At 56.4% G+C, this 22,306-nt stretch overlaps 15 protein-coding genes across 15 annotated transcripts; 7 read left to right on the top strand and 8 right to left on the bottom strand.

Annotated features, from left to right (window-relative positions):
* Positions 1-110: 110 nt before the first annotated feature.
* L969DRAFT_16728 (uncharacterized protein) lies at positions 111-1,153 on the top strand (the record flags this gene model as incomplete). The annotated part of the gene is made up of 5 exons (XM_014712872.1): positions 111-446; positions 508-646; positions 702-804; positions 858-994; positions 1,041-1,153. 5 exons carry the CDS (start codon positions 111-113, stop codon positions 1,151-1,153), a joined length of 828 nt encoding a protein of 275 aa, XP_014568358.1.
* Positions 1,154-1,208: 55 nt separating this feature from the next.
* L969DRAFT_93882 (uncharacterized protein) lies at positions 1,209-2,591 on the bottom strand (the record flags this gene model as incomplete). Its single annotated transcript, XM_014713167.1, has 8 exons — positions 1,209-1,288; positions 1,336-1,426; positions 1,476-1,503; positions 1,550-1,640; positions 1,688-1,822; positions 1,866-1,921; positions 2,016-2,092; positions 2,430-2,591. The coding sequence occupies 8 exons, from the start codon at positions 2,589-2,591 to the stop codon at positions 1,209-1,211; spliced, it is 720 nt and encodes a 239-aa protein (XP_014568653.1).
* A 251-nt stretch (positions 2,592-2,842) lies between these two features.
* L969DRAFT_16726 (uncharacterized protein) lies at positions 2,843-4,334 on the top strand (the record flags this gene model as incomplete). Its single annotated transcript, XM_014712871.1, has 2 exons — positions 2,843-3,385; positions 3,438-4,334. The coding sequence occupies 2 exons, from the start codon at positions 2,843-2,845 to the stop codon at positions 4,332-4,334; spliced, it is 1,440 nt and encodes a 479-aa protein (XP_014568357.1).
* A 43-nt stretch (positions 4,335-4,377) lies between these two features.
* Positions 4,378-6,340, bottom strand: L969DRAFT_398195 (uncharacterized protein). The gene is made up of 7 exons (XM_014713166.1): positions 5,751-6,340; positions 5,585-5,697; positions 5,358-5,532; positions 5,287-5,302; positions 4,727-5,238; positions 4,586-4,680; positions 4,378-4,537 (listed from the first exon to the last, which is right to left on the bottom strand). Exons 1-7 carry the CDS (start codon positions 6,035-6,037, stop codon positions 4,422-4,424), a joined length of 1,314 nt encoding a protein of 437 aa, XP_014568652.1. The 5' UTR covers positions 6,038-6,340; the 3' UTR covers positions 4,378-4,421.
* Positions 6,111-6,920, top strand: L969DRAFT_93879 (uncharacterized protein; the record flags this gene model as incomplete). Its single annotated transcript, XM_014713165.1, has 4 exons — positions 6,111-6,251; positions 6,300-6,558; positions 6,610-6,739; positions 6,794-6,920. 4 exons carry the CDS (start codon positions 6,111-6,113, stop codon positions 6,918-6,920), a joined length of 657 nt encoding a protein of 218 aa, XP_014568651.1.
* A 24-nt stretch (positions 6,921-6,944) lies between these two features.
* On the bottom strand, positions 6,945-7,962 carry L969DRAFT_47833 (uncharacterized protein; the record flags this gene model as incomplete). The annotated part of the gene is made up of 5 exons (XM_014713164.1): positions 6,945-7,070; positions 7,271-7,347; positions 7,396-7,477; positions 7,527-7,633; positions 7,689-7,962. 5 exons carry the CDS (start codon positions 7,960-7,962, stop codon positions 6,945-6,947), a joined length of 666 nt encoding a protein of 221 aa, XP_014568650.1.
* A 77-nt stretch (positions 7,963-8,039) lies between these two features.
* On the bottom strand, positions 8,040-9,110 carry L969DRAFT_93877 (uncharacterized protein; the record flags this gene model as incomplete). The annotated part of the gene is made up of 6 exons (XM_014713163.1): positions 8,040-8,131; positions 8,181-8,262; positions 8,312-8,418; positions 8,471-8,717; positions 8,771-8,911; positions 8,961-9,110. 6 exons carry the CDS (start codon positions 9,108-9,110, stop codon positions 8,040-8,042), a joined length of 819 nt encoding a protein of 272 aa, XP_014568649.1.
* A 391-nt stretch (positions 9,111-9,501) lies between these two features.
* L969DRAFT_93876 (uncharacterized protein) lies at positions 9,502-10,246 on the top strand (the record flags this gene model as incomplete). Its single annotated transcript, XM_014713162.1, has 4 exons — positions 9,502-9,861; positions 9,908-9,947; positions 10,008-10,124; positions 10,176-10,246. 4 exons carry the CDS (start codon positions 9,502-9,504, stop codon positions 10,244-10,246), a joined length of 588 nt encoding a protein of 195 aa, XP_014568648.1.
* On the bottom strand, positions 10,174-11,762 carry L969DRAFT_86660 (uncharacterized protein). The gene is made up of 3 exons (XM_014713161.1): positions 11,053-11,762; positions 10,911-11,000; positions 10,174-10,865 (listed from the first exon to the last, which is right to left on the bottom strand). Exons 1-3 carry the CDS (start codon positions 11,693-11,695, stop codon positions 10,270-10,272), a joined length of 1,329 nt encoding a protein of 442 aa, XP_014568647.1. The 5' UTR covers positions 11,696-11,762; the 3' UTR covers positions 10,174-10,269.
* Positions 11,763-11,852: 90 nt separating this feature from the next.
* L969DRAFT_93874 (uncharacterized protein) lies at positions 11,853-13,690 on the top strand (the record flags this gene model as incomplete). The annotated part of the gene is made up of 4 exons (XM_014713160.1): positions 11,853-11,881; positions 11,969-12,379; positions 12,438-12,553; positions 12,609-13,690. 4 exons carry the CDS (start codon positions 11,853-11,855, stop codon positions 13,688-13,690), a joined length of 1,638 nt encoding a protein of 545 aa, XP_014568646.1.
* A 132-nt stretch (positions 13,691-13,822) lies between these two features.
* L969DRAFT_47941 (uncharacterized protein) lies at positions 13,823-14,647 on the bottom strand (the record flags this gene model as incomplete). The annotated part of the gene is made up of 4 exons (XM_014713159.1): positions 13,823-13,900; positions 13,955-14,235; positions 14,294-14,385; positions 14,451-14,647. 4 exons carry the CDS (start codon positions 14,645-14,647, stop codon positions 13,823-13,825), a joined length of 648 nt encoding a protein of 215 aa, XP_014568645.1.
* A 155-nt stretch (positions 14,648-14,802) lies between these two features.
* Positions 14,803-15,722, top strand: L969DRAFT_93872 (uncharacterized protein; the record flags this gene model as incomplete). Its single annotated transcript, XM_014713158.1, has 5 exons — positions 14,803-15,178; positions 15,228-15,307; positions 15,361-15,381; positions 15,436-15,583; positions 15,631-15,722. The coding sequence occupies 5 exons, from the start codon at positions 14,803-14,805 to the stop codon at positions 15,720-15,722; spliced, it is 717 nt and encodes a 238-aa protein (XP_014568644.1).
* Positions 15,452-17,659, bottom strand: L969DRAFT_86656 (uncharacterized protein). Its single transcript, XM_014713157.1, has 7 exons — positions 17,471-17,659; positions 17,217-17,411; positions 17,060-17,163; positions 16,119-17,006; positions 16,012-16,068; positions 15,628-15,955; positions 15,452-15,580 (listed from the first exon to the last, which is right to left on the bottom strand). The coding sequence occupies exons 1-6, from the start codon at positions 17,576-17,578 to the stop codon at positions 15,772-15,774; spliced, it is 1,536 nt and encodes a 511-aa protein (XP_014568643.1). The 5' UTR covers positions 17,579-17,659; the 3' UTR covers positions 15,452-15,580; positions 15,628-15,771.
* An 18-nt stretch (positions 17,660-17,677) lies between these two features.
* L969DRAFT_398183 (uncharacterized protein) lies at positions 17,678-20,278 on the top strand. The gene is made up of 2 exons (XM_014713156.1): positions 17,678-17,821; positions 17,877-20,278. The coding sequence occupies exon 2, from the start codon at positions 17,877-17,879 to the stop codon at positions 20,172-20,174; it is 2,298 nt and encodes a 765-aa protein (XP_014568642.1). The 5' UTR covers positions 17,678-17,821; the 3' UTR covers positions 20,175-20,278.
* Positions 20,279-20,381: 103 nt separating this feature from the next.
* Positions 20,382-22,097, bottom strand: L969DRAFT_16713 (uncharacterized protein; the record flags this gene model as incomplete). Its single annotated transcript, XM_014712870.1, has 2 exons — positions 20,382-21,909; positions 21,970-22,097. 2 exons carry the CDS (start codon positions 22,095-22,097, stop codon positions 20,382-20,384), a joined length of 1,656 nt encoding a protein of 551 aa, XP_014568356.1.
* Positions 22,098-22,306: the final 209 nt, after the last annotated feature.

Here is a 22,306-nt window from a genome sequence, read left to right as displayed (position 1 = left end):
CCGCTCCCAGGTCGGGTCGGGTCGGTCGGCTCGAGCGCCGGGATTGTCCTGACGTCGAGCTCGGGCTGCGCGTCAGCAGGACGAGTGAAGTCGAGGAGTCGGGCACAGCGATGAGCTCAGGCTATCAGGTCCCTCCGCAGGCTCACCACGCAGTCGAGATAGAGGCCGACGAGGATGAAGATGACCTGGTAGCTTACGGCTCGTCTGGCAACGCACAGAGCAAAGGCAAGGCCAAAGATTCCTCGAGCGCCAATGCGCCGCTGCTCTCGACACAGAGCTCAGGCGCGGCTGATCAGCTATCGGGTTCAATCGGCAAGCCTCAAGCGGGTGCCAGCGCCAGCAGTCGGTCGAGTCCAGCAGGCCACAGACAGACCATTGGCGGCATCCAAGTCGAATCGCGCTTTGGCGGCGTGAGCACGCTCGACGAGCCCGTCTCCGAGACTATCGTGCGTCGCTCCGACTCAGGCATGACCTCATCAGGCTGAGCTGCGTCGGATTGATCCACAGTTGCGTGATGCCAAAGCAATAAGTGACAAGATGGTACAAGTCCTCAGACCGACGCGAACGACGGCCGTCTTGCGCGAATGGGATCTCTGGGGTCCCTTGATCTTCTGCCTCGCCCTCGCTGTGATGCTCTCCGTCAACGGTAACTCGTCCTCGCCGCCGGTTGCCTCGTCACTGGGCTCACAGCTTGCGCGCAGCTCCCGAAAGTCAAAGCTTATCTGTCTTTACCGGCGTCTTCGTCATCGTCTGGCTCGGCTCAGTCGTCGTCACACTCAACGCGAAGCTATTGGGTGGCAAAGTGTACGCCGTTCACCTGCATCAGCATTTTCCTGCTGAGCACCGTGCGAGGACAGATCATTCTTCCAGTCGCTGTGCGTGCTCGGCTACTGTATCTTCCCGCTCGTCATCTCCGCATTCGTCACACTCTTCGTCCGCTTGCTCTGGGTCAGAATACCGGTCTGCCTTGCAGGCTTTGCATGGGCAGTCTTTGGTAAGTCAGTCTGATTCGACAGCCGATCGAGCTCATATGCAAGCAGCCGCCGTCAATTTTCTCGGTGGCACGCGACTGGAAGACTCGAGAGCAGTGTTAGCAGTCTACCCCTGCTTCCTGCTCTTCTCTGTGCTTGCATGGATCATCATGCTGTCATAAAGAGCGAACTCGACGTAGATGTAGATCATCGGTGTAATTGCGTCATTGCATGCTATCACAGGCTTGTCTCTATCAACGGCTCTAGGCCGGACAGATAGTAGTCGTACTGGCTCATCATCCAGTACATCGACGAAGCTGCCGCGTCGCTCAGCTCACTGGAAATTCCCCGACGAAGGACTTACTCGAGATGATGACCGTACTGAGAGCAGGACTGAACAGTGTCGTCGTCTTAAAGACGACAATCTCCGAGCCGAAATGCAAGAACGCAATCACCTGCCGCCGATGTGAGCAACTTGCTGCCGGACGCGATAGGTCAACCTACAAAGCTCGCCAGCGTGAGATGATAGAGCCTGCTGGCCATGTGAGCTGGCGCGTTAGCATTCGCTGCGTGCGTACGCTGGATTGTCGATGCTCATCGCTGTGTACAAGCGGACACCAGCGCTCGTGAGGGTCCAGACTGCGAATGTGCGCGACTGCAGACTGGTGACTGCCTGGAAGGTCAGCCTGCAACGCAAATCAAGTGCAAGCTCATACCATGCGTCTTGTGATAGACCCTACGTGTGAGCGAGTTGGTCACGAAGTTCTGGACCGTATTGAAGAGCGCGAGGACGGAAACGAAAAGGAGCCATTGTGGCAGCAAACCACCGTGCTCGCTCAGGGAAGGTAATTCTGCGCAACCTCAGCTCCGATCAGGCTGCCATTGCAGCCATACTTCCGGCATAGTCCGTCAATAAGACTCTCGAGGCTTCGAGCTGATCCATGACCAGACTGTGACACGATTGTCTGGCTCAGCGCCCTGCTCAGCCAAGCGCAAGACCGCGATCGAGCTGACTACGTGCAGCTGACAGCCCGCCGGGAAGACGGTCGAGCGGAAAAGAAGGATAGACTCAGATCGAGATTGATAAACCGACTAGCGACCAGGCTAAGCGTAGGGCCTGGCTAGCTTCGCTTCCACAACGGCATCTAAGAAGGCCAGACTCGCGGCTATTCAGGTTGGTTGCAGTGTGTGAGAGGCGATGCACGCCAGCAGCCGCGGGCACGGCGTTTCCCTGGACCCTTGCAGTGATCGGCACCCACCAAGCATTCGCGCGCACGAAGAAAGGCTCCACGCCACCTTGGCAATGTCTTGCCGTCTTTGATGCCTTTCACGAGTGGGACGACGTGGGCGAGGCCCTGTCTGCAGCGAACTACGTAATCGATGCATTTTCTGCAGGAGCTGCTCTTCTTTCTTCCTTGCCTCTACTGCGCCCGCCGCGACTCTCTCGGCCAAGCTCACCGAAGCTCTGTAAGAGAGCAGGAGACCGAGGTACCCCAGTAACGCTTTATCGGAGAGTTTGAGCTCCTTTACGTCAGCACCGATCACGCGCCGCCCGTGCTTACGTCGTGGCTCGACAATCTGCAAGTGCGCATTGTAACCTGTCGCCACTCCCGCGCACATGTTTGACGGCACGCTCAGCTGGCCTTGACGATTGGCTCCAGCTTATCGGTCTGGCTTGCGCTGGCCTACGTGTAATGCCATTGTCTTCAGACAAAGCGGGATTGTTGATTCCGAGCAATCATCAAAGCCTGCCCGAGCCTCCGTCCACGATTAACAGCGACAATGTGAGAATTTCGCGGCGTGGCTGAGCATAAACCGGAAGGGTTGACTGGTTCTCGAGACAGCTGACGGGCGCGAGCGAGCATGTCTCGATGGAGGCCGGGGATCATGATCCCGGCCGCGGCGAGTCTCACAAGGATCTGCCTCGCGTCCCCAATGTCGAGTCGAGCGCCGACATCGGCATGCCTCACGCAGCGGGGAGAGCGCCTTCGAACACCAAGGAAGTGACAAGCGCGTCCAACAGTGGCGCTTCATCATCCGCAAGGCCTGCAGCGCTCGAGCAGTCCAAATCATCGTCAGCGCAGAGCAGCGAAGAGCCCAATTCAGCGAAAGAGTTTGGTCGGCATGAGCGCACGCCCTCGACCGCTCAGCAGACCTCGGAGACAGGTTCACCCTCTGAGACGGGCTCACTGCTCGCACGTGGCTTCTCAGATCTACAGGCCGTCGCTGGGCCTTCTACTGAGGGAAGTAGCGAGAGCCTGCCTCCGCAGCCATCTCTGGATCAGGAAGCATACGCAGCGCATCAGCGGACGCTGCAGAATCGCAAGGCTCAGAAAGAATTCAGGCAGCGTAGAGCTCAGTACCTGCGTACGTTGGAGGAGAAAGTCAGGCGGTACGAAGATGGCGAGTCGGACGTGAGCTCGAGGCTGCTGAGGACGCACTGCGTGAGCTCATGATCAAGCACAGGCAATCGCACGGCTCCGGCATGGCATGCGAATGCTGCAAGACGAGAACGTCTATCTCCGCGGCGTAGTTCATCGTATGCAAGCGCCGAGTGAACCTCAGCATATGTCGATACCGCTGCAAGGCCCAGCATCGGCGCCACCACCCGGCGTTCCTGCGATGACACACAGCCAATATCAAGCGCATTCCTCTCTTTTAGCTTATGCACGACCGGGCGGCCAGATGGCATCATATATACCATCTACACAGTCGCTCAACATCCCTTCCACGCAGCCTCCGTCACAACCGTACGAAGGCGGACCAGATCGGAGGCATGCGCACAGTCGGCACGCGCCCGCCGCGCAGCGCACATCGAGGACGCCTTCGCCAGCTGCTGCGATGCCTGCGCAGCTGTTGCCGCGCTGGGCAGCCACATCAGCTGCCTACGGACCACGACAAGCTTCTCGTTCAGACGTCCCTCTAGATCCCCAGCATGCAGCACCGATGGCGCAGCATCCTCGCTCCGCCACACAACACCCAGACGCATCTTGGCAGGCTGTCAATCCGAGCGGCTTTGCCGCATACCCCTTAAATATGCCCTCGCAGCAGCAATACATCCAGCAACAGCAATCTATGATACACCGCCAGCAGATGATACCCGAGCATTTCGTGCAACCTCACACGTCAACAAATAGCTATAGTCAGCCTGCAGGTCAGATGCCCGCACCGGTGCAAATCGCGAATCCGCCTGTAACGCAGCAGACACTCCATCGCGCCCAGCAAGAAATGAACAGACTCCAAGAACCTCAGCAAGAGGTACGTTCGCTTCATGATGCAGCACAACATACCCAATTCACTCACGATACCATACCCTCACCCATGCACCCTGCATTGCCTCCTGGCAAAGCGTCAGCTCCTTAGACACTCTAGACGCCTCCGCATTCTCGCGTCTGTACATCCGCATTCGTCTGTCACATGTGTGTACGAGAGCAATTGTCACATTGCAATCTAGCCTGCGTAATGAAACGCGCGTCTAATCCATCTTCTTTGCCTCGTCGAATGCGCCTTGATGGCATCTGATGCGTTCTCCGTTGGGCGAAAGTCTGTAGAATAGTGCCAGCCATCTGTTTGATGAGTGTCAGCACTGCGCCGCAAGTCCATGGTCAACCTACCGTCGTCCAAGTCCGATGCAATAGCCCAATTCGAGTACTTGTCGATGCGCCACTGCTCACCTTCCACCCAGCGATAGCCCTTGGGTGGACTGTAGCTGCTCTCCGCATCAGAAGATATGATGATGTGCAGCAAGGACGCACCTGAGTTCTGCGTCAGACGGCGCAGTAGCAGCCTGTGTGTCGTGTGATAGACCAGCAGCGATGCTGGCTTGCGTGGCCCATGGCTTCGGATCTCGGAGGGTAAGTGCATGCGGGCTCCACTGGCCAGTCTCATCGAGCCTTTCATTCTCGAAGAGCTCGATATCGCGGATGTCGAGCGCTTCGAGATGCTCATCATTGAGAGCATCATCTTCCATGATCTGTTGTAATTTTGCTAGGATGTGCTTGCTTCGGGTCTGCATGAGCGGTGCCGATCGACCAAGGAGCGAGATCGAGAGCGGATGTGATAGAGCGAGAGCAGCTATGCCGCCGACAAGAGCGACGTACTTCCACGGTACGTAGTACATGATAGATGCCATGCCGATGCCGGACAGTATGGCTACTTGCAATATCACCATTGTAAGACGCTCATTGGACCAGTCGAGATAGGGTACCGCTTGTCTGCCGGCATCTGTCAGATCACTTATCCTCCCCATCATGCCTTGTATGTTTTGCTAGGGAAATATCAGATCTGGGAGCGGGCTACTTTGTGAGGTACTCACGAGATTCTGTAGATAGCTGATAAAGCCGCTCGTGAGCATGACAGATTAAGTATATAGCTCTGGGGACGAACTCTATAGATCCTTGCGAGGGCGGCCCATCATTCATAGGCTTGTCGGACACCTTTGTCGGTCGCTCGTTCAGGCTGGCTGCGATAGGCTGGGGCGGGTACCGCTTCTGATGCGTGACGAGCAAGATCGTGATGATGATGACGTTAGGTAGCAGTAGCAAGAGCATGGGATGAAGACCTGCCAAGCCGCATGAGCTTCCAGCCAGATGATGACACGCGTCGGCGCTCACAGAGGACGACCCAGCAGCAGCCACAGAAGACAGTCTTGATCGGGTCCTCCCATCTGATGATACTCTCTACACCATCCTGTACGTAGAAAATCGGCCCGGACTTTTGCACAAAGCTGCGCAGCTTGTCAGCGAGGCTTCACGAACTTTAGTCAGAGCTCGGGCGCACTTGCGAAAGTTGACTGTGGTCGTCTGCAGACTGAGAGGCGCTTTGGCAGATGCCGTTGTCGGGCCCGCAGTGGCATTGACGACCGAGCTGACGAGCAGCTCATTGAGCATCGCATTGGGTGACTTGAAATGAGACGTCAATCCGCCGCTTTTCGGTGAACCGGGGGCTTTGGCTGGCGAGCCCGGTGGTGTTGCATCGCCTGTATGAGTCGAAGGGAGATGCTCTGGTAGTCGTACATTGCCTTCGAGACGGGCAGCACCAGCTGGTGGCCTGAGAAACTCGCTCATCCGTCGCCAGAGCGGGGTACTCGTCTCGCGTCCCAGTCCTTTCGACAGTCGACCCGGTCAATCCAACCCGACGATGGGCCTTCTCGATGACTTCTCAGCCGTGTCGGCATATTCACTCGCGGGCGTGATGTCTGCTCTCCTACTCGGCTGGTATGGCGCCCGGCGTCTTCTGGCATCCACAGCTACCAAAGCGGACCGCTTCACGTTCATATGGGTATGAGCGCCTCTCGCGCTGCCTGCCATCGCACTGAGACCGTCACAGTGCGCTTTCGATGCGCTCATACATACTTTCTACGAAGGAAGCTTTCTATACAACTCGACCTTTGGCCGCACGGCCGACTCGGGCACCTCTCTATTCTGTAAAATGTGGCAAGAGTATGCCAAGGCAGATACACGGTGGGGCACAGCAGATCCCACCGTCGTCTCGCTAGAGATCTTGACTGTGCTAATCATGGGTCCAATCTGCCTCCTCATCTGCTACCAGATCGCCAGGACGAACCCTATGCGACACTTCTGGCTGAGTATGTCTCGCTACGCGATGGTTGTCGCGTGTTGAGCCTGCCTGCCTACAGTCGTTCTGTCGACATCGGAGCTGTACGGCGGCTTCATGACCTTTGCACCAGAATGGCTGCAAGGTTCGCCGAGCCTATACGGCGACACCTTTCTCAAGCTATGGGTTTACCTGGCCCTCATGAATTTGATGCAAGCTCTCCCCCGATCGCGGAAAGCTGCGCTCATGTCCCATTCTGCACTCAGCTGGGTGTTCATACCCCTTTGGCTTCTCTATGAGTCGTATTTGCAACTCAGCCAATCGTTGGGTGCCTCGACCCAGTCAACGCGAGTACAGACTCGCTCCGTCTCGAGAGCTCAGAAGCGCAAGTAGGAAGCCACGATAAGTACACGGTCGTTATACACTGGAGTGAGCGTGAGCTGTCTGCACAACGTCACCTCCGGATGACCGTCGAGATTCCGATTCGGCATGCTCTCGAGGGGACGCAATGCCGAAGCTGGACCGAGCCCCGACGCGCGATGGCTTGTATGATCACTCCACTGTTGCATTTATCGCACTCAATTCGATGTGTGGCCAGTCAGCTCCCACGCATGATCTTCGTTGCTCCGGAGACGTTTGGCTCGCAACATACAAGCGGAGACGGCATTATGTGTCCATGCAATCAGACCAAGGGGAAAGGATAACAAGCCGGCCCATCATGAGCAGGGATCGGGTGAGCTGACGACCACGAACTGCTGAGCAGCATAACCCACGGCCGGCTGGCCATTCCCGTCCTTGTAGGCGATGTGTGCGCCCACGGCTGCTCGATAAGTCAGCCATAGCCAACTTGCATGTGAGACTGATCTACCCCATTGACCGGTCTTGGTCTGGTCAGTGATCCAGTTGAAGACGCCAGAGAAGATGCCGTTGGTGACAGGGCCTCCGCCAATCTGTGTACACCATGGTCAGTGTGGCAAGTTGATTGCTTGTGCAATTTACATCATAGGCAGTGCCGATGGCCATACCGTTGGAGTGCGTCAATGACAAAGCCACTGATGTTGCGTTGAGCGGCAAGTCAATGATCTTGATGGCCATCTTGGGGCAATCTGGATCGACTGAATGAGTACGACGATTTGCTGTGGCATTGCAAGATTCGCATACAGAGGTTGAAAAGCTGATAGGGAGTCGGCGCGACATAGTTGCCTACAAAGGTTCCGAGAGCTGTTGAAGCGAGTCCGCAGAGAACGACGAGCGTGGTCTTCATCTCGTAGACGAAGGATTTCGCAGGTTTTAGCGAGGCTGCAAGGCGAGGCGCGACGCGATGAGACCTCAAGCTGCACCGCCTGCTGCGAGTCACAGCCGCCAGTCGAAGTGCGGACCGCAGTACACCGGATGCGTTACAGCGCGACCAAAGCAGCGAAGAGGCCCAGACCATGTTGGCGTCTGGCTTGTGAAATAGTGATGGTAAAGGAAATGCAATCAAACACGCCGTGCGCTCGGCTTCGCTCGTGTTCATTCGCACGGATCGGTGGTATCGACGACGACGATATCAATGTCAGTAGAATTGAGCGAACCGTCCTTGTGACTGATCTCAGAGACCAAAGCTGCCGATGCATGTGAGCATTTGGCTGTGATCAGCTTGACTGGACTTACTCCACTGGCCGGGCGTTGTCGACTCGTCGACCCACTCGAAAACGGCCGAAAAGACGCCGCTGATGATGGCAGCTTGGCCAACCTGCAGGGTTGAGATCAGTCCAGCCAGCTGTCAGGCCAATACGACCCACGTCGTAATGCGTAGCAACGCCCATTTTGTTGGAATGCGTCATGGACACATCGACATAGAGTGCGTCCGCTGGCAAGCCGACGAGCCTGATCGTCATGGTTGGACAGTCTAGCTCAAGTAATCAGCATCGCCAAATTATTTGGTTTTGTGTTCAGCATACTGAGATTGAAGACTTGGCCGGCAGTTGGCGCTTCATAATGACCAACGCTGGTAGCAAGGGCCGACGAGAAGAGCGCAGAGAAGACGGCGAGAGTCCCCTTCATTTTGCGAGCGATAGAGACTTGGGAGCATTCGAGTAGGACAGCAAGACATGGCAAGGCCAGTTGAGACGCGACGGCAACGCAGTTTGCATCGCATCTTCTCATAGCAACAGCGTATGAGTGCGGCATGGCAGGCCGTTTCGGCGTCTTGTTGCAGCAGCAGCAGCAGCAGCAGCAGCAAGTGCGACGGATCAAGTCACTCGAGCGGGCCCTTTGCGTGGTTTCTCGCTAGCCGCAGATGCAGCTTGTTGCGCGGATTTCTTCATGATCGTGAGTTTGCCCGCCGATGCTCGCTGCGCCATCGCTCCTTCGAGTCTGGTATTGATAGATGTCGACACATTCTATCATATGAAGATGAGCTCGACCCTCTGGGTTTGTCTGTGTACTGACTTTTCGTCGGACTGCCTCCTCGACGGCTACCTTGCGTTGCGGCGGTATGACGCGGTTGCCCTTCTTGAGCGGTGCATTGGCCTTATTCCGCTGACCGGCTGAGGATTTGACCGGCTTGGCGAGCGGCTTGGTCTTGAAACCTTGTGCCATGTCACTGCACTGACTGCAATACTCGCAATTCGCGGCCAAGTCAATTCATAATTATCGGGCGCACCCCTCCTTGATCGCCCCGGCAACTGCTCATCGTCTCATTCTCACTCTGACGTCTGGACCCCTCCTGAGCTCATCGGCAACTGTGTCTCCGAGCCTTGCCGTCAGGCGTTCAGTCTGGGTCTTGTGTCGGCACGACAGCCTCAAGTCGCTCGCAACTATGCACGCGGCTTGGTGGGCTTGCCTATGCCTAGCATGGCAGGCAACGGCGAAGCAGCAGGCGAGTGAGACGACAACGACGGAAGAATTTGTTGCGCTTGCCGATTCCAGTTCAGGATCTCGCACATTTTCCATGAAGCATGATGGCCTGGTCATCGAAACAACGGTCCACATGGAGGAAAGCCTGCTCGAAGCATCTACCAGCTATGACGCATCCGATACTGCTCCCAACAGACTCCGAGAACGTTTCCCCATTCCCGTGCGGCGCCGGCAGTACAATATGACCCACAGCGTCAGAGGCAGCTGCTACAAAAGTGATCATACCATCTATTCGACCGTGGCTGCGCACGGTCAGGTCGTTCTCAAGACCAACAAACAAGGCGACAAGTACTATCCCGATGTCGAAACGAATCCTGGCCCAGGTATGTTCGGCATGAGGGTCGTCGAAGAGGAACCAGGCGGAAACGCAGTCAGAGTCGCCTTCATTATGCAGCTGAAGTCTTCGACGCCCGGTTGGAGCAGCTGCTGCACGGTCCGTCACGCTGCGTATCCACGAACTGACACTCACTGATGTGCAGACTTACTATACTTGGATTGGCTGGTTCAGCTGGCGCATAAGTAGGCCAGAATTGACTCGTCTTTGGTCAATTTGACGCTGATTGTATGCCCCGTTTACAGTGGCCGTCAGCTTCAACGAGATTGCGATGTACCAGTATTGCTTCCCGCATCATCTCGCCGATGCCAATAGGGATAAATGCGACGCTGTCGTGATCGTGACTCTCGGCAATCCCCCAGGCAAGTCCTCTTTGCCGCGTCTCAGCGAATCGGCCGATAATCAGCATGCAGGTGTCACGAAGTGCAATATTGCGCTATCTGAAGAGACTTGCGATCAGTGCGATGAGAATACAGCATGGTGACAACAACAATGCTATGCAACTGTCTAGTCTTTCTTTGTCTTCTTATCTCTGCCAGCGCGTCCTTGTCGCCAAGACTTGAACTCTTTGATGATGCCTAGCACGAGCGGAACGGCTATAGGTCCAAATAAAGGAGTGTACACCGCGTACTTGTGCTCGTCGGGGAAGTAGAGCAGGCCGAGCATTGATGGATGATAGAATGCGCGCGAGGAGAGCTCGTTGACCTTGGCAGACCACTTCATCGCTCCAGTGAGATCGTCAGGCCAGCTCTGCTGCACCATCTCAACCGCGTGCAGGGCCTCGGTGACGTCGGTCTGTACGTCCGATCCGATAGGCATATTCTCAATCGTGTTTGTCAGATTGACGATCGCTTTCAGCGTATTGATGCCATTGCGCGTGTTGGCTAGCGTACGCGTGAGTAACATGGCATCAACTTGCCAATCCTCGAGACGATGTCCGCTCCGCACTCGACCAGGCACGCCGAGCAGTAACGCCAATTGCGCATCGAAGGTCTGACTGATCGTGTTGAGTTGCTCAGGAAATTTTAGGGTGTCGAGGGAGTCGGCAAGCACGACACCACCCCACTGGGGACTGACGAATGCGTTTGTGGATGAGTATGAACCTGAGCGGAGTTCAGCAAGGTTCTGTCCAAAGATGAGTGACCGACCATCGCTCAAGCGGATCTTCAGAGGTGAATATCTCTCAGACGGCACAAACAGGATGAAGTGCAACACTGGATCGAGGGATGCGGCGGTTGCTGCGCTCTCATGGTCAACGATAGTCCAGACGCAAACAGCACTCTGACACACCGAGGTTCCATTCGGCAGTGTTGACAAAAGCTTTGAGCTGATACTCCTCAATGATGTGATGCGCTTCACCATCTGCCGCGGTGCCATCCAGCGGCTCGAACGTCAACGGGGCAAAGGATTGCACTTGCGTCTCCAGTGTAAAGTTGTGCAGAACATTGAGACTTTCGAGCAGTGGCAAGGTGTTCCTGAGCATACTCTGAATGGGCCAGTCGCTGGGAGCATCCGTTTCTTGCAGCAGCAGACTATACACGAGCTTGTAACGAGGAGCATAGTCCACAACGCGGGCATCTTGAGCCGTCGCGTGCTCGCGGGACTGCGTAAGTATTTTGCTCAACCAGGTCGGGGCTTCAGCTGACGCCGTCGTATCTATGCAATGCCATTGGGGATGCGCGCGGATGATCGAAGCTTCGGCAGGTGTCGCGCTCGCGTGCAGCTGTACCGGACAAGAACCAGAGCTGTACCGCGCGATGCGGGCTGCTGGCAGGCCAAGCCTTTCGATTTCCGTGGTCCATATCCATGCAGGAATGCCAAGGATGATTATAACTAGCCAGACTGAGGCCAAGATCGTTCTTCGCTCAACAACGATCGATCTCGCGTCGTCCGAGACTTCCTTGGCAGCCAGTATAATCCCGCGGCCGGTCATTGTTCATCAAAAGGCCAGCTTGGTTATCGGATCATGGGAAGGGAGCGAATGCCCGAACGCAGACGGGAAGACAGCTGCTGCTCTGGGCGACGCCTTTTCTTGATCTTGTCTGAAGTCAAAAATGCGCAAACGTTATTTTTTGAGCGACGGGAGCATTATGGAGCCATCGGTAATACGCAACTTACCGTCTTCCGCGCTGTTTTCTGCGAGCCGCTGATGCAAGCCTCTGTGCCGATGAGTGCGAGCCGCAAATAGTCTGTCGCGCAGGCACAGGCTCGGCTTCTTCAATAGCTCGCGAGGGATACGCAAGCATGCGATTCGACATCGCTGCCAAGCAATAGGCTCCAAATATAGCGTAGCTTACGCTCGCCAACTTCCACGGCCGCGCACACAAGACGTCAGCATCGGCGAGAAAATGGCGGGCAAGATCGACTGGCTCGCTTCGCATGGCCTGCGGGCGTCCCTGGAGCAGCAGCTAAGACAGCAGACTGCTCTTGCTGCCAGACTATTTTCAGATGAGAGCGAGAGCGTACGTCGGACAGCATGCGAGCGCCTGTCAGACGCTTGTTCGGGCGCGCGTCAAGTCTTCTACGACCAGACGGGCCATCGTAGGCGTGTAGGTCTCGATAAGGACGACATGAGCTTCAAGGACTTTGCAACGCTCATCTTCCACCATCTGCAAAGGCGAGCATTGGCCTGCAGAAAAGTCTCCGAGCATGTGCTCAGATGGTCTCCTCTTCAGGACATACGACGACGCCAAGGATTTCATGGAGACGGCTAAGATTCCACCGCAAGTGCTGCTTAGATTGCTGAAGAGTCCACCCCACCGCGATAACGATGGGCGTCTGTCCCGAGATGGTGAGCTCAGCGCGTCACGATGCGCACAGCAGAACTGATGAAAATGGCTCCCTAGCTGAGGCGTACTATGCACGTGCGGAACGGAACGCCTTACTGCCAATCATTCTGCCACACATTCTCGCCAGGTTATTATCAGATAACGAAAGTGGCGTCACACGCGGTTTGGCGGGATCCGCCTCCGCAGATGAAATCGACGGCACAGAAGTTGAGCTGCCGCGTGCGAGAGCAGGCTTACCGCAGCACACTTCGCCCAAATCCCAAGAGCTTTCTGCATCAAATCGCTCAGATGCCAGGCACAGATCACATCTGTCCGGCCACCGTGCATCAGTAGAAATTGGCTCGACGCAATTGAGTCCGATCGCGTATGGCTATAGTGGAGCTGCCCGCGACAATGCGAGCTCGCAAGCAAAGGGAGGATCTGCCCAGCTCAGCAGCAAGCCTCTGGCATCCCTAGAGGAAGCCGAAGACTATGCACGGATGACGCCTGCGAGAGGATCGACTCACAAGCGTATGCGCCTGGACGACCTCGTCATCAATGACGGGCCACGCAGATCTTCTTCTACTTTCGTGCGTAAGCCAGGCAGTAGCGTCTCGCCGCCACTGAACGGTGGTGTCGGCGAAGATCGCCTGACCGGTCTAGGCGTCTCGGCAAGCGCGAGCTCGCCCTCACAATCTTCAGAGGAGCGGCGGCTGAGTGTCGTCGATCCTTCAACGTCTAATATCTTAGATAATCTCCAGAGACCAGACTTTGACGCTTCTGAGCTGCCTCGCATCCTTGCCCTCGTGGACCAAAACGAGCGGGCGCGCTGGCGGGCACAAGGCGAGTTCATGCTCAAGAAGGAGCGACTGCGACTTGAGGCACAGCAAAGAACAGAGATGCTAAAGATGCAAGACGCCGATCGAAAGGCGAGACAGGACTACCTCAACCGCAAGCTAGACTGGGAGACCCTAAAGGCCAACCAAGCTCATGAGATCGAGCAAGCGAAGCTGGCCGTCGAGGCTCGCAAGGTAGAACTCGAGCTCGCAAGGGTCAAAAATGTCACTCAATCAGCCTCAATGAGTCACTCACCGAAATCTGCTACGAAATCGGATGGCGAACCTATCGAGGCGACGACGCCACCGCCTGCAGACGCATGATCGCACATACACTCTTTGTAGCAAAGGGACTGTTGTTGTCCATCGGTTCTGACTACATGCGCTCACACGCTGATACATTTACATGACATGAATATGGCACAGACATGCTCTGCTGTCGCACTCCCGTCACACTCAACTGGAGAGCAATGCGTCGAGCTGAGCCTGCATACGCTGGCCTTCCGCTTGCTCCTCTTCTGAGACGCCGACCTCCTGGAACAAGATAGACCGATGAGCCTGGCTTAGGCGAATCCGATACAAACTCACGGGCAATGGCGCTGTCGCGCGTCCCGCCTCGCCGAGCTTGCCGTTGGTGATCTCAAAGAGGACCTTGTCCACCTCTGCGTCCGCTTCGCCTTCCAGCTCGTCGTCCTCGTCATCAATCATATCCATCGTATCATCGACCATCTCAGACATGATGCCAGCTTTCGTCATCTCCATGCTCATGTTACGCATTGTCGCGGAAAGCTCGGGCAGTCGTATGAGCGAGTTCGATAGCTTCATGATCTCTGTTGATCTCTGCAGGTTACCAGTGATCTTGAGTGTCGCTGCGTTGATGACCTGTCAGCTCATCTTGATCGACGATAGAGGGCGCGTCTGACCGACCCAGCTGATGTTGTAGTTGCATATGGATCGAATTGAGCCTGGCTTTGGACGTATTGAGTCGATCGGTCTGCTTCCGACTCCTCACGAACTCCCTATGCGATGGTGTCAGACTGACTGGCGAGACAAACGAGACAGTTGCGCATAGCATCAGGCTGACCTCGCGAGTAAGCGCGCATTCTTGACCTCTCCCTTCTTTGCGAGCTGCTTGAGCTGACCCTGCGTCTGTGACTGTGCGTGCTGTAGTTGCCGAATCTCCCGGTCTAGCAAGCGCTGCTCCTTTCTCAATTCTTGCTGCCAGCCGCGCACCCTTTCCTCGGGTGAGGGTCCATACAGGAACTTGTTGACCCGCTGCATTCCTGCGAAGGATCTGTACGGACGTTGGCGTTGGCTTGAGTCTGTTGAGTGTTGTCTGCTGAGCTTGGGATGGCCCTCGCTAAGAAGCGCCCGTCCGTGTTGGCTGAGCACCCTCGCGCGCGTCACGACGTCACCGGTCTGACCGACCCGACAACATGGCGAAGCCTCTCATCGTCAATGCTCGAGGCAAGCACACCGCCAGTGTCATCTTCAGTCACGGTCTCGGCGACTCTGCAGAGGGTTGGTCGTTTCTCGCGCAAGAGCTGGGCAGCAAACTGCCTCACATCCGATGGATCTTCACCAATGCGCCCATCCAGCCCGTGACACTCAACTTTGGTCAGAGCATGCCCAGCTGGTATGATATCAAGTCACTCTCGCCGGATGTGAGAGAATCGACGGGCACGCAAAAGCCTAGCGACGAGGACGAGAGAGGCATGCTTCAGTCTGTCTCCCACATCAACTCGCTCGTCACTCAAGAAGTCGACGCTGGGGTTCCTTCGAATAGAATTGTCTGCGGCGGTTTCTCGCAAGGTAGGTTCGTGGCCTCAGCGACACGATGCAGCTTGACGAGGATGCGCAGGCGGCGTCATCTCTGTGCTGACTATGCTCACATCTGAGCGCAAGCTCGCCGGCTTATGCGCCCTCTCTTGCTATTTGCCGGTCAGTCGCTACTCGCGACCTTGATGCACTCATAGCTTATTCCGATGCTGCAGCTCCGATATAAAGTCAAATCGGTAGGCTCTGCCCGCCAGGGTCTCTCGTCGGTCTGACGCATGAGGCATGCTCAGATGATGACAGATCATGCGCGGAGCACGCCTGTGTTTTGGGGGCATGGAACTGCTGATCCAGTCGTCCGGTACTCTTGGGGTTCAGCTAGCGTAGACTACCTCAGAGATCAGCTCAAGCTCAAGCACATCCAATTTGAGAGCTATCCAGGCAGGTCACGCCTACAGAATTAGCGCGCTCCTGACCTCAGATAGCAGGCATGGCGCATTCTGCTAACCCCAAAGAGCTGAAGGATGTCTACGAGTGGCTGCAAAGAGTCGTGCCAGCAGAAGGAGATGCCAAATTCTGAGATGCAGAGGTGGATACAGACAGATTGTACAACAGCGAACATGTTGTACTCATCCAAAGCGGTCTGGCATGACTACAGGCGCGAGTAAGCTCCAGGCGTAGATCGAAAGACATAGCCATCCAGAGACGATTCTCATCCACATTGCTACCCCTGATCTTCCGATCTTGACTGGGCTGCCAAGGTCCTCTGTGCCGTCGCTTATTTGAGCGTCGCCTGTTGTACCCACAATGTTCCTGTGAAGACCAAGCGCGATCAGGGCTGGTTCGATTGATTCAAAGACTGAACTTACCAGTTCGTCAGTAACATGGCGACATACATGCTCGCGAGTACAAAGATGACGTGGAACCTACGCTGGCATCAGCTCCATGCATACATATGCTTTCGACCGAGACGGACCACGAGTAGTTGTAACGGGTTCCAGTCCGCTCGTCGTCGCAGTCGAGTGCACCAGGCGCACCCTCGTCGATCTCGTCATCTGAGTCCTCGTTGAGAGCAGAAGCTGGTATCGAGCCAGCCTCGACGGCAGCCAGCATCGCTTGATACTTCAACGAGTCTTTCTTGGTCGGTTGCGAGCGGACAGGTCCCATCTCGCCAATGGAAGCTCCGCCCGAGATCAGATCGTCGCCATCGAGGCCTATTTCACCTCGCCTCGATCCTTTGCCTACAAGGGCTTTTGACTGTGTCGCTGCTCGTGAGGTGGAATAGGCGATCGCGAGGAAAGTGAAGAGAGCGCCAACGACGACCATGCTCGTTCGAGCGCCCTCTGCGCGCTTCTGAAGTGGATTACATTGGCCAGAGCCAGAGTCGTGGTTGGCTACTGCCGAAGTGACGAGATAGGTGCAGTAGATGACGACCATGCCGCTTTGTGCGAGACCAGATCGTGGGTTGGCCTCCTGGACAGCCGGGAGCACGCATAGAACGCTGACAAAGATACACAGAATCATGTTGAACGAGATGAGGAATTGGTTGAGGGAGCAGCCCGAGCCGGCGAAGAAGACATAGTCGACGACGGTGAGTGCGATGGTCGCGGCGTATGTGGCGAGCGTCGAACCGATGAGAATGTATTTCCAGAAGGCCGATTCTGGCTCTGATCGCTCCCAGTTGTCCAGACAAGTCTCTGACCACGTATGAGCAAAGTCGACGAGGAGCACGAGGCCGATCAAGATGAAGATTGTTGAGCCGATGAGTGAGATGTACTTGGACCAGAACATAAAGAAGCCGTTCGGTATGAAGAATGTCGCCACGACGAGGATGAGCCATGCTCCTACTTTGGGGCCCCACCAGCTATCAACGAACGCGTTTCAGACCGGCAAGTAGACCATATGCAAACTACTGACCCATTCTGTATGGCCGCTCGCTTGACGCGAGTGTCCTTGACGCCGACGAGGAGTGCGCCGAGGACCATGTGAAAGACGGAGAGCGCAAAGCAGATCCTGTGAACCTGTCCGAACTGGGATCAATCTTAGGCTTCAGGACTGGATTTCCGAGACGAACAGCGAGGACGCCGTAGCACTTGTCTTCCTTGCAGTCCATCTTGATGTAGTCGTATGACATCTTTTCGATCTGCTTGATCATCCAAGGCGAGAGCATGGCCCACGCGAGCATCGAGTTGAGGAGGAAGATGATCGAGAAGCCGACACGAGTGGCGACGGAAGAGTTGCAATTGCATGACTTGCAGAATGCTGCCGCCTGTTCCCCAGCAATATGATGAGCACACGCGCCCAGCTTGAGCGGCACTGTCGACTTGCCGCTTGCGATGTGCAGAAGAAAGCCAAACCCGCGACGACCGAGGTCATCAACGTTGCTGCTAGCCCGCCCAGGCTGCCTAGCAGCGGGATCGACAGCAATGCGCCCATCTTGCTCAGCACCGAATCCTTCGACCGTCTGGCGTCGTCACCGCAGACGAAGGTGGCGCGCGGACATTGCGCGCGCGCGAGACACACGCGGCTGAGCCGATCTGCTGGCTATCCAAGTTGGCGGCGTTGGCGTTAATTCGGCTCGCGGGATTTGCGTCTGGGCCAGCTCGAATGAAGGAGCTTGTACCCACGCGACACCCACTCGGACTCACGCATTGAACACGCCTGTTCTCCCTGGACATCGTACGTCGACAGGGCATCCGGTCGGCCAAACTGACATGATCAGCCGACTGCGCAGATGAGCTTGCACGAGGCTTCGACGATGCCGAACGGCTTGACCAGCGGCCGCAACGGCCAGCCACCCGTCTTGCGGTCGAGCTCCTCCTCGTCGAGCGGCACACTCTCCGTCTTAGGCGCCAGCAATTCTGGATCGCGCTCGCCGGGCTCACGCTCGTCAAGTCCATCACATGATGCCGCACTCAATGCCTTTCGTTACCCTTTGCGAGCGCAAAAGTCCAACTTGGCGAGCGCACCGTTGAGCAGAGACAGCAGCGGCGACAGCCACTATTCCTCCATGTCGGCAGGCATGTCACCCAGCACAAGCACAAACTCAATACACCACGCGCAGCAACAGAGCTCATCGGGCGCATACTCCAACTCTGTATCGACAGGCAGCGTGCGAAATGCCACGTACGACATGGCACCCAACGGTGGATCTGCACAATTCTTTCACAACCGCAAGACCTCGCTGAGGTTGGCCAATTCTGGCATGGGCGGCGCAAGTCCAGAGTTAGCGACAGCAGCAGCCTATTCGCCGACTGCAGGCCATTCAGATCATTCACAGAATTATAAGGGCGCTTCGAGCGATGATATAGGCTCTACTTCGCCCGCCATCGGCGTATCAACGGCGACTTCCTCTGTCATCTCACCTCCGCGTACTCGAAGGATGCCTTCGATTCACGAGGATGACACGGCGTTCTTCTCGACTCCCTCGTCAAGAGCGAGCAGTCGGGCAGGCAGTGTTGCACCCAGTCGCTCATCGAGCCCGCAGCCCAGTCATCGTCGGATGCGTTCTTCTCCCACCTCGCCAGTCCTGTCTGCGCCCGGCTCGCCGAGCCTGCTTGCCAAAGTGGGCAGATTGAGCTCTTTTGGCAAGTCAGACGCGCCAATGCTGCCAAAGCACACCCATCGTACTTCGCCATCGCTTTCTTATCCTGCCTACGCTGGTTCCTCTGTGCCAGGGACATGGTCTGGCCCGACAGGATTCCTGCGCATGCTCTGGTACAACTCTAGACGGTCCAAATTCGTCGACCATAGCATGAACCTGGTTTTTGCACTGTGTCTGCTCATCTTCGTGCTCGCTCTGAGCGGCATCGGCTTCGATTCGAACCCAAAGCCGCGACCAAACAAAACGCACGCGGAGGAGCTGCTTGCGCGCAAAGCAAGTGGCGCCATCGCTTACCCACGTCAACCGCTTGCCGACGTGCAATTACCGCCTGGTGTACAAGAGCAGCTAGAGCAAGGTGCCCAGGTCAATGCGGCAGCTCTAGCGCGAGCGGAGCGTCAGGAGCGCGAAAGACAGCATCAGATCCGTATGGAGCAGCGGCGGGCAGAACGGCTAGCGCGTCTCCAGGGCAAATTGCCGCCTCTTGGCGAGAGCGATCACTCAGAGGACCGTCGTGAACAAGACAAGGTCACTCCTCGCCTGCCGCCTAACCTTGCTGCTGCCCCCGAAGAGCCCCACGACCTCGTGATGGACACCGGCGAGGAAGAAGAATTCGATCTAGACGGACAGCAATGGGACGAGTATGATGAGGAGTCGACGAAGCAGGCTGAGCCCGTGATCAACGCTCCGCTCGCTGCTGGCGGCAAAGGCAAAATTCTGCGAGCCGTACAAAAGCCAGAAGAGGAGGACATCAGCGAGAGCGCGCACGCCTTACACGAAGCTGACGAGATCGATACCTTTGGCGAGAGCGACGACGAGGACGACGGGGAAGAGGAAGCAGCTGCTCTGAACCGCGCTCATCAGGAAGCTGTCGCTGCTGGAGTCATAGCGAGGGCCACAGACGATAGCAGCATTGAGCCGGAGCTCCTGCGAGATTCACCGAAAGATGCGATCCTCGACGACAAACATGCTGATCACGAGCACCATCCGGATCAGAGCAATATCTTCAAAGATGCTGCCGAGCGAGCTGCTGAAGAGCAGTCTGCCTTCGAAGGCGATACAGAGCTTCCCCATCTTCACAATGACGCCAATGTCGCCCTCTCAGACGATGAGGCGGATGAGACGGACGAACTCGATACTCTAGACGAGCTTGATCATGCCGGAGAGGCAGATGGCAAGCGTGAGGTCGTTTACAACGACTTTGAAGGCGAGCTCGGCGGCGAACACGTCTCGACCGAAAATCTCGCCATAGACGAAGACGACGGCGAATTGCCTGCGTGGGCAGTCGACGCTCTCGCCGAGCATGCAGCACTGAAGGCAGACGCGCCCGCGTACGATCACGATGAAATGACGCGATACGAAGCTGCCATGCGTCTCCGTCAACGACAACGAGAAGAGAAGCTGTTCGGTTCGGCCAAGCAGCTAAGCTGAGGTTACGGACCTTTGGTTGATCTCACCGCAGAGCTGAGCACGCGCATCAAGCAAATGTATTCTTGTATTCATAAAGAAGTAGTTGGCAAATCTATGCAGCACATTCGTCAAACCCTTACAACAGCCGATTTGCCATACAGCGAATTACTGAAAAGCCAAGCATGCCTTTGCATCGAGCCACATGCCCAAGCAGGCCATACACAAGCGCTAAGGCGAGCGCTGTTGCTCGTGCTGACCAGTAGACCGCAGACTCGAAGTAGTGTAGACGGCCGAAGCTGACTTCAGTGGCTCCAGGAAGGTGCGCTCAAGTCTAGTCAATCTCTCGCCCAGCGTTGCTGTTCGCTCTGTGCGTCCGATATCACCGTCCGAGATGCTCCGCTCGAGCTTATCGATACGATTCTCGAGGAGCTGCAGATCGGCTGTGACAGTCTTGCAGAGGTCTGACATACGACGCTCGAGCATTCCCTCGAAAGCAGCGGATGAGCCCTGGAGGTCACTGAGCAGTGTTGTCGACTTGCGGATTTGATCGTCCAATGTAGCTTGTAGCACGCGAGAATTGTTGATGGTATCGTAAAAACCTTCGAAATGCGACATGAAGGCTCTCCTCGATGAGACCTCCGATGATTCTGACGTTCTTGCCGATGAATGCGAATGATTCTGCGGATGAGGCTGCGAAATGGATGGCAGATAGCTGGCCGTCGATTGCGACAATGATGAGCGGGGAGACAGCATCCTTTCATCAGCATGGTGTCGAAAGTGTGCGATGCTAGGCAGGTCGCGCTCGTCGATTTGACTTTGCGCAAGAGAGGCAAGATGATTGCGACGCTCAAAGAAGTCGCGACTCGATGCCAAGGCAGCAGTGAGTGGGCCAGCGGCTTGACTGCCGACCGCTGTGCGCGCAATGGGCACATACGTCTCTTCGTTGCCATAGCCGCGTGGCACTTGCAGAGGCGCCGATTTGATCTGAGGCAGATGGGCATCCCTTGCGTTCGTCCTGATCGTCAAGTTGCGTGCCTTCTCACGAGCGATCGTGCCTCGCCGTGATGCCAATGGTCCATAGCTGACAGAAGTGTCATTGGAGACTGAAGCTGTTCTACGAAGTGAAGCAGTCGAGGGTGGACCTGCTCGGGAGGAATTGCCTAGAGAGTCTCTCTGTCTGCTCTCGATGAGGGCTTGCTGCTCTTTGCGAAGTGCGAGTGACTTTTGCATCTGTTCGACAGCCTGTGCATCGCCTGCGACCGAAGTTGGATCGAAGCTGAGTACAATGGGCGACACGGGCTCGCTTTGGTTGTTGCCGCCGAGCGATAGCTTGCGGGCCGCCTGTGAGTGAGCGCTAGTCGGGAAGGAGGGACTCGCAACCAGGGTGATGGTAGGCGAAACCTGTGAGCCGAGACCTTGTCCGCTCCCTTGCGTGCTCTCGTCATCCAAACTCGTGCTGACATTGTCGAGACGAGCGACACTGACGCGACGACGTTTGCCAGGTGTGACGACTGCAGCCGATGCCTGCCTGCTTACTTTGTCTGTGGACTGCGCGGAAGCCGTCTGACTGGATGTTGGCGTGCGGAAAGGTACGGGCAGCTCGACGTTGCCCTTGCGTTTGCTCGCACGCAGATTTTGGACATCTTCAGATGGTGCGGACGTCGGCGACAGAGTGTCGAGCATGACCGTGCCAGTTCGCATGGGATGTTCTGTTGCCTCGAGCTTGATGAACCTGTCTCGTTGAGATGTGCGGCTGCTGTCACAAGACGCACAATCAGTCTGTCGTCAAGGCAGGGCTGCAGCCTGGAGCGCTTACTGCTGGGAGGAGGATGACGAGGAACGCTGGCTGGGTGATGAAGTGTGATGACGGTGCGACCATGTGGGTGCGAGCTCGAGCGCTTGCGGGACCGGTGTCACCGTGGCGGAGGAGACGAGCATCATCATGGCGAAGCAAGAGGCGATACCGGCACTCTCGCAGGTGATGAGACTCCTGCTGGTTGCGAAGCAGCCTGACTGCACAGCCGGTCTCGCAAGTCTACCTGGCCGGTCGTCCGACCGACATGGATGCTCAGTCTCTCTCGAGGCGTCAGTGCGCAGTACGGGCGTGTGAAATGACTGATTGTGCGATCTGGCAGAGAGCTCGGTCGCTCTGA

Source organism: Mixia osmundae (assembly GCF_000708205.1).
Source record: "Mixia osmundae IAM 14324 unplaced genomic scaffold scaffold_4, whole genome shotgun sequence".
NCBI lineage: Eukaryota > Fungi > Basidiomycota > Mixiomycetes > Mixiales > Mixiaceae > Mixia > Mixia osmundae.
This window is presented reverse-complemented; position numbering and strand designations above follow the sequence as displayed.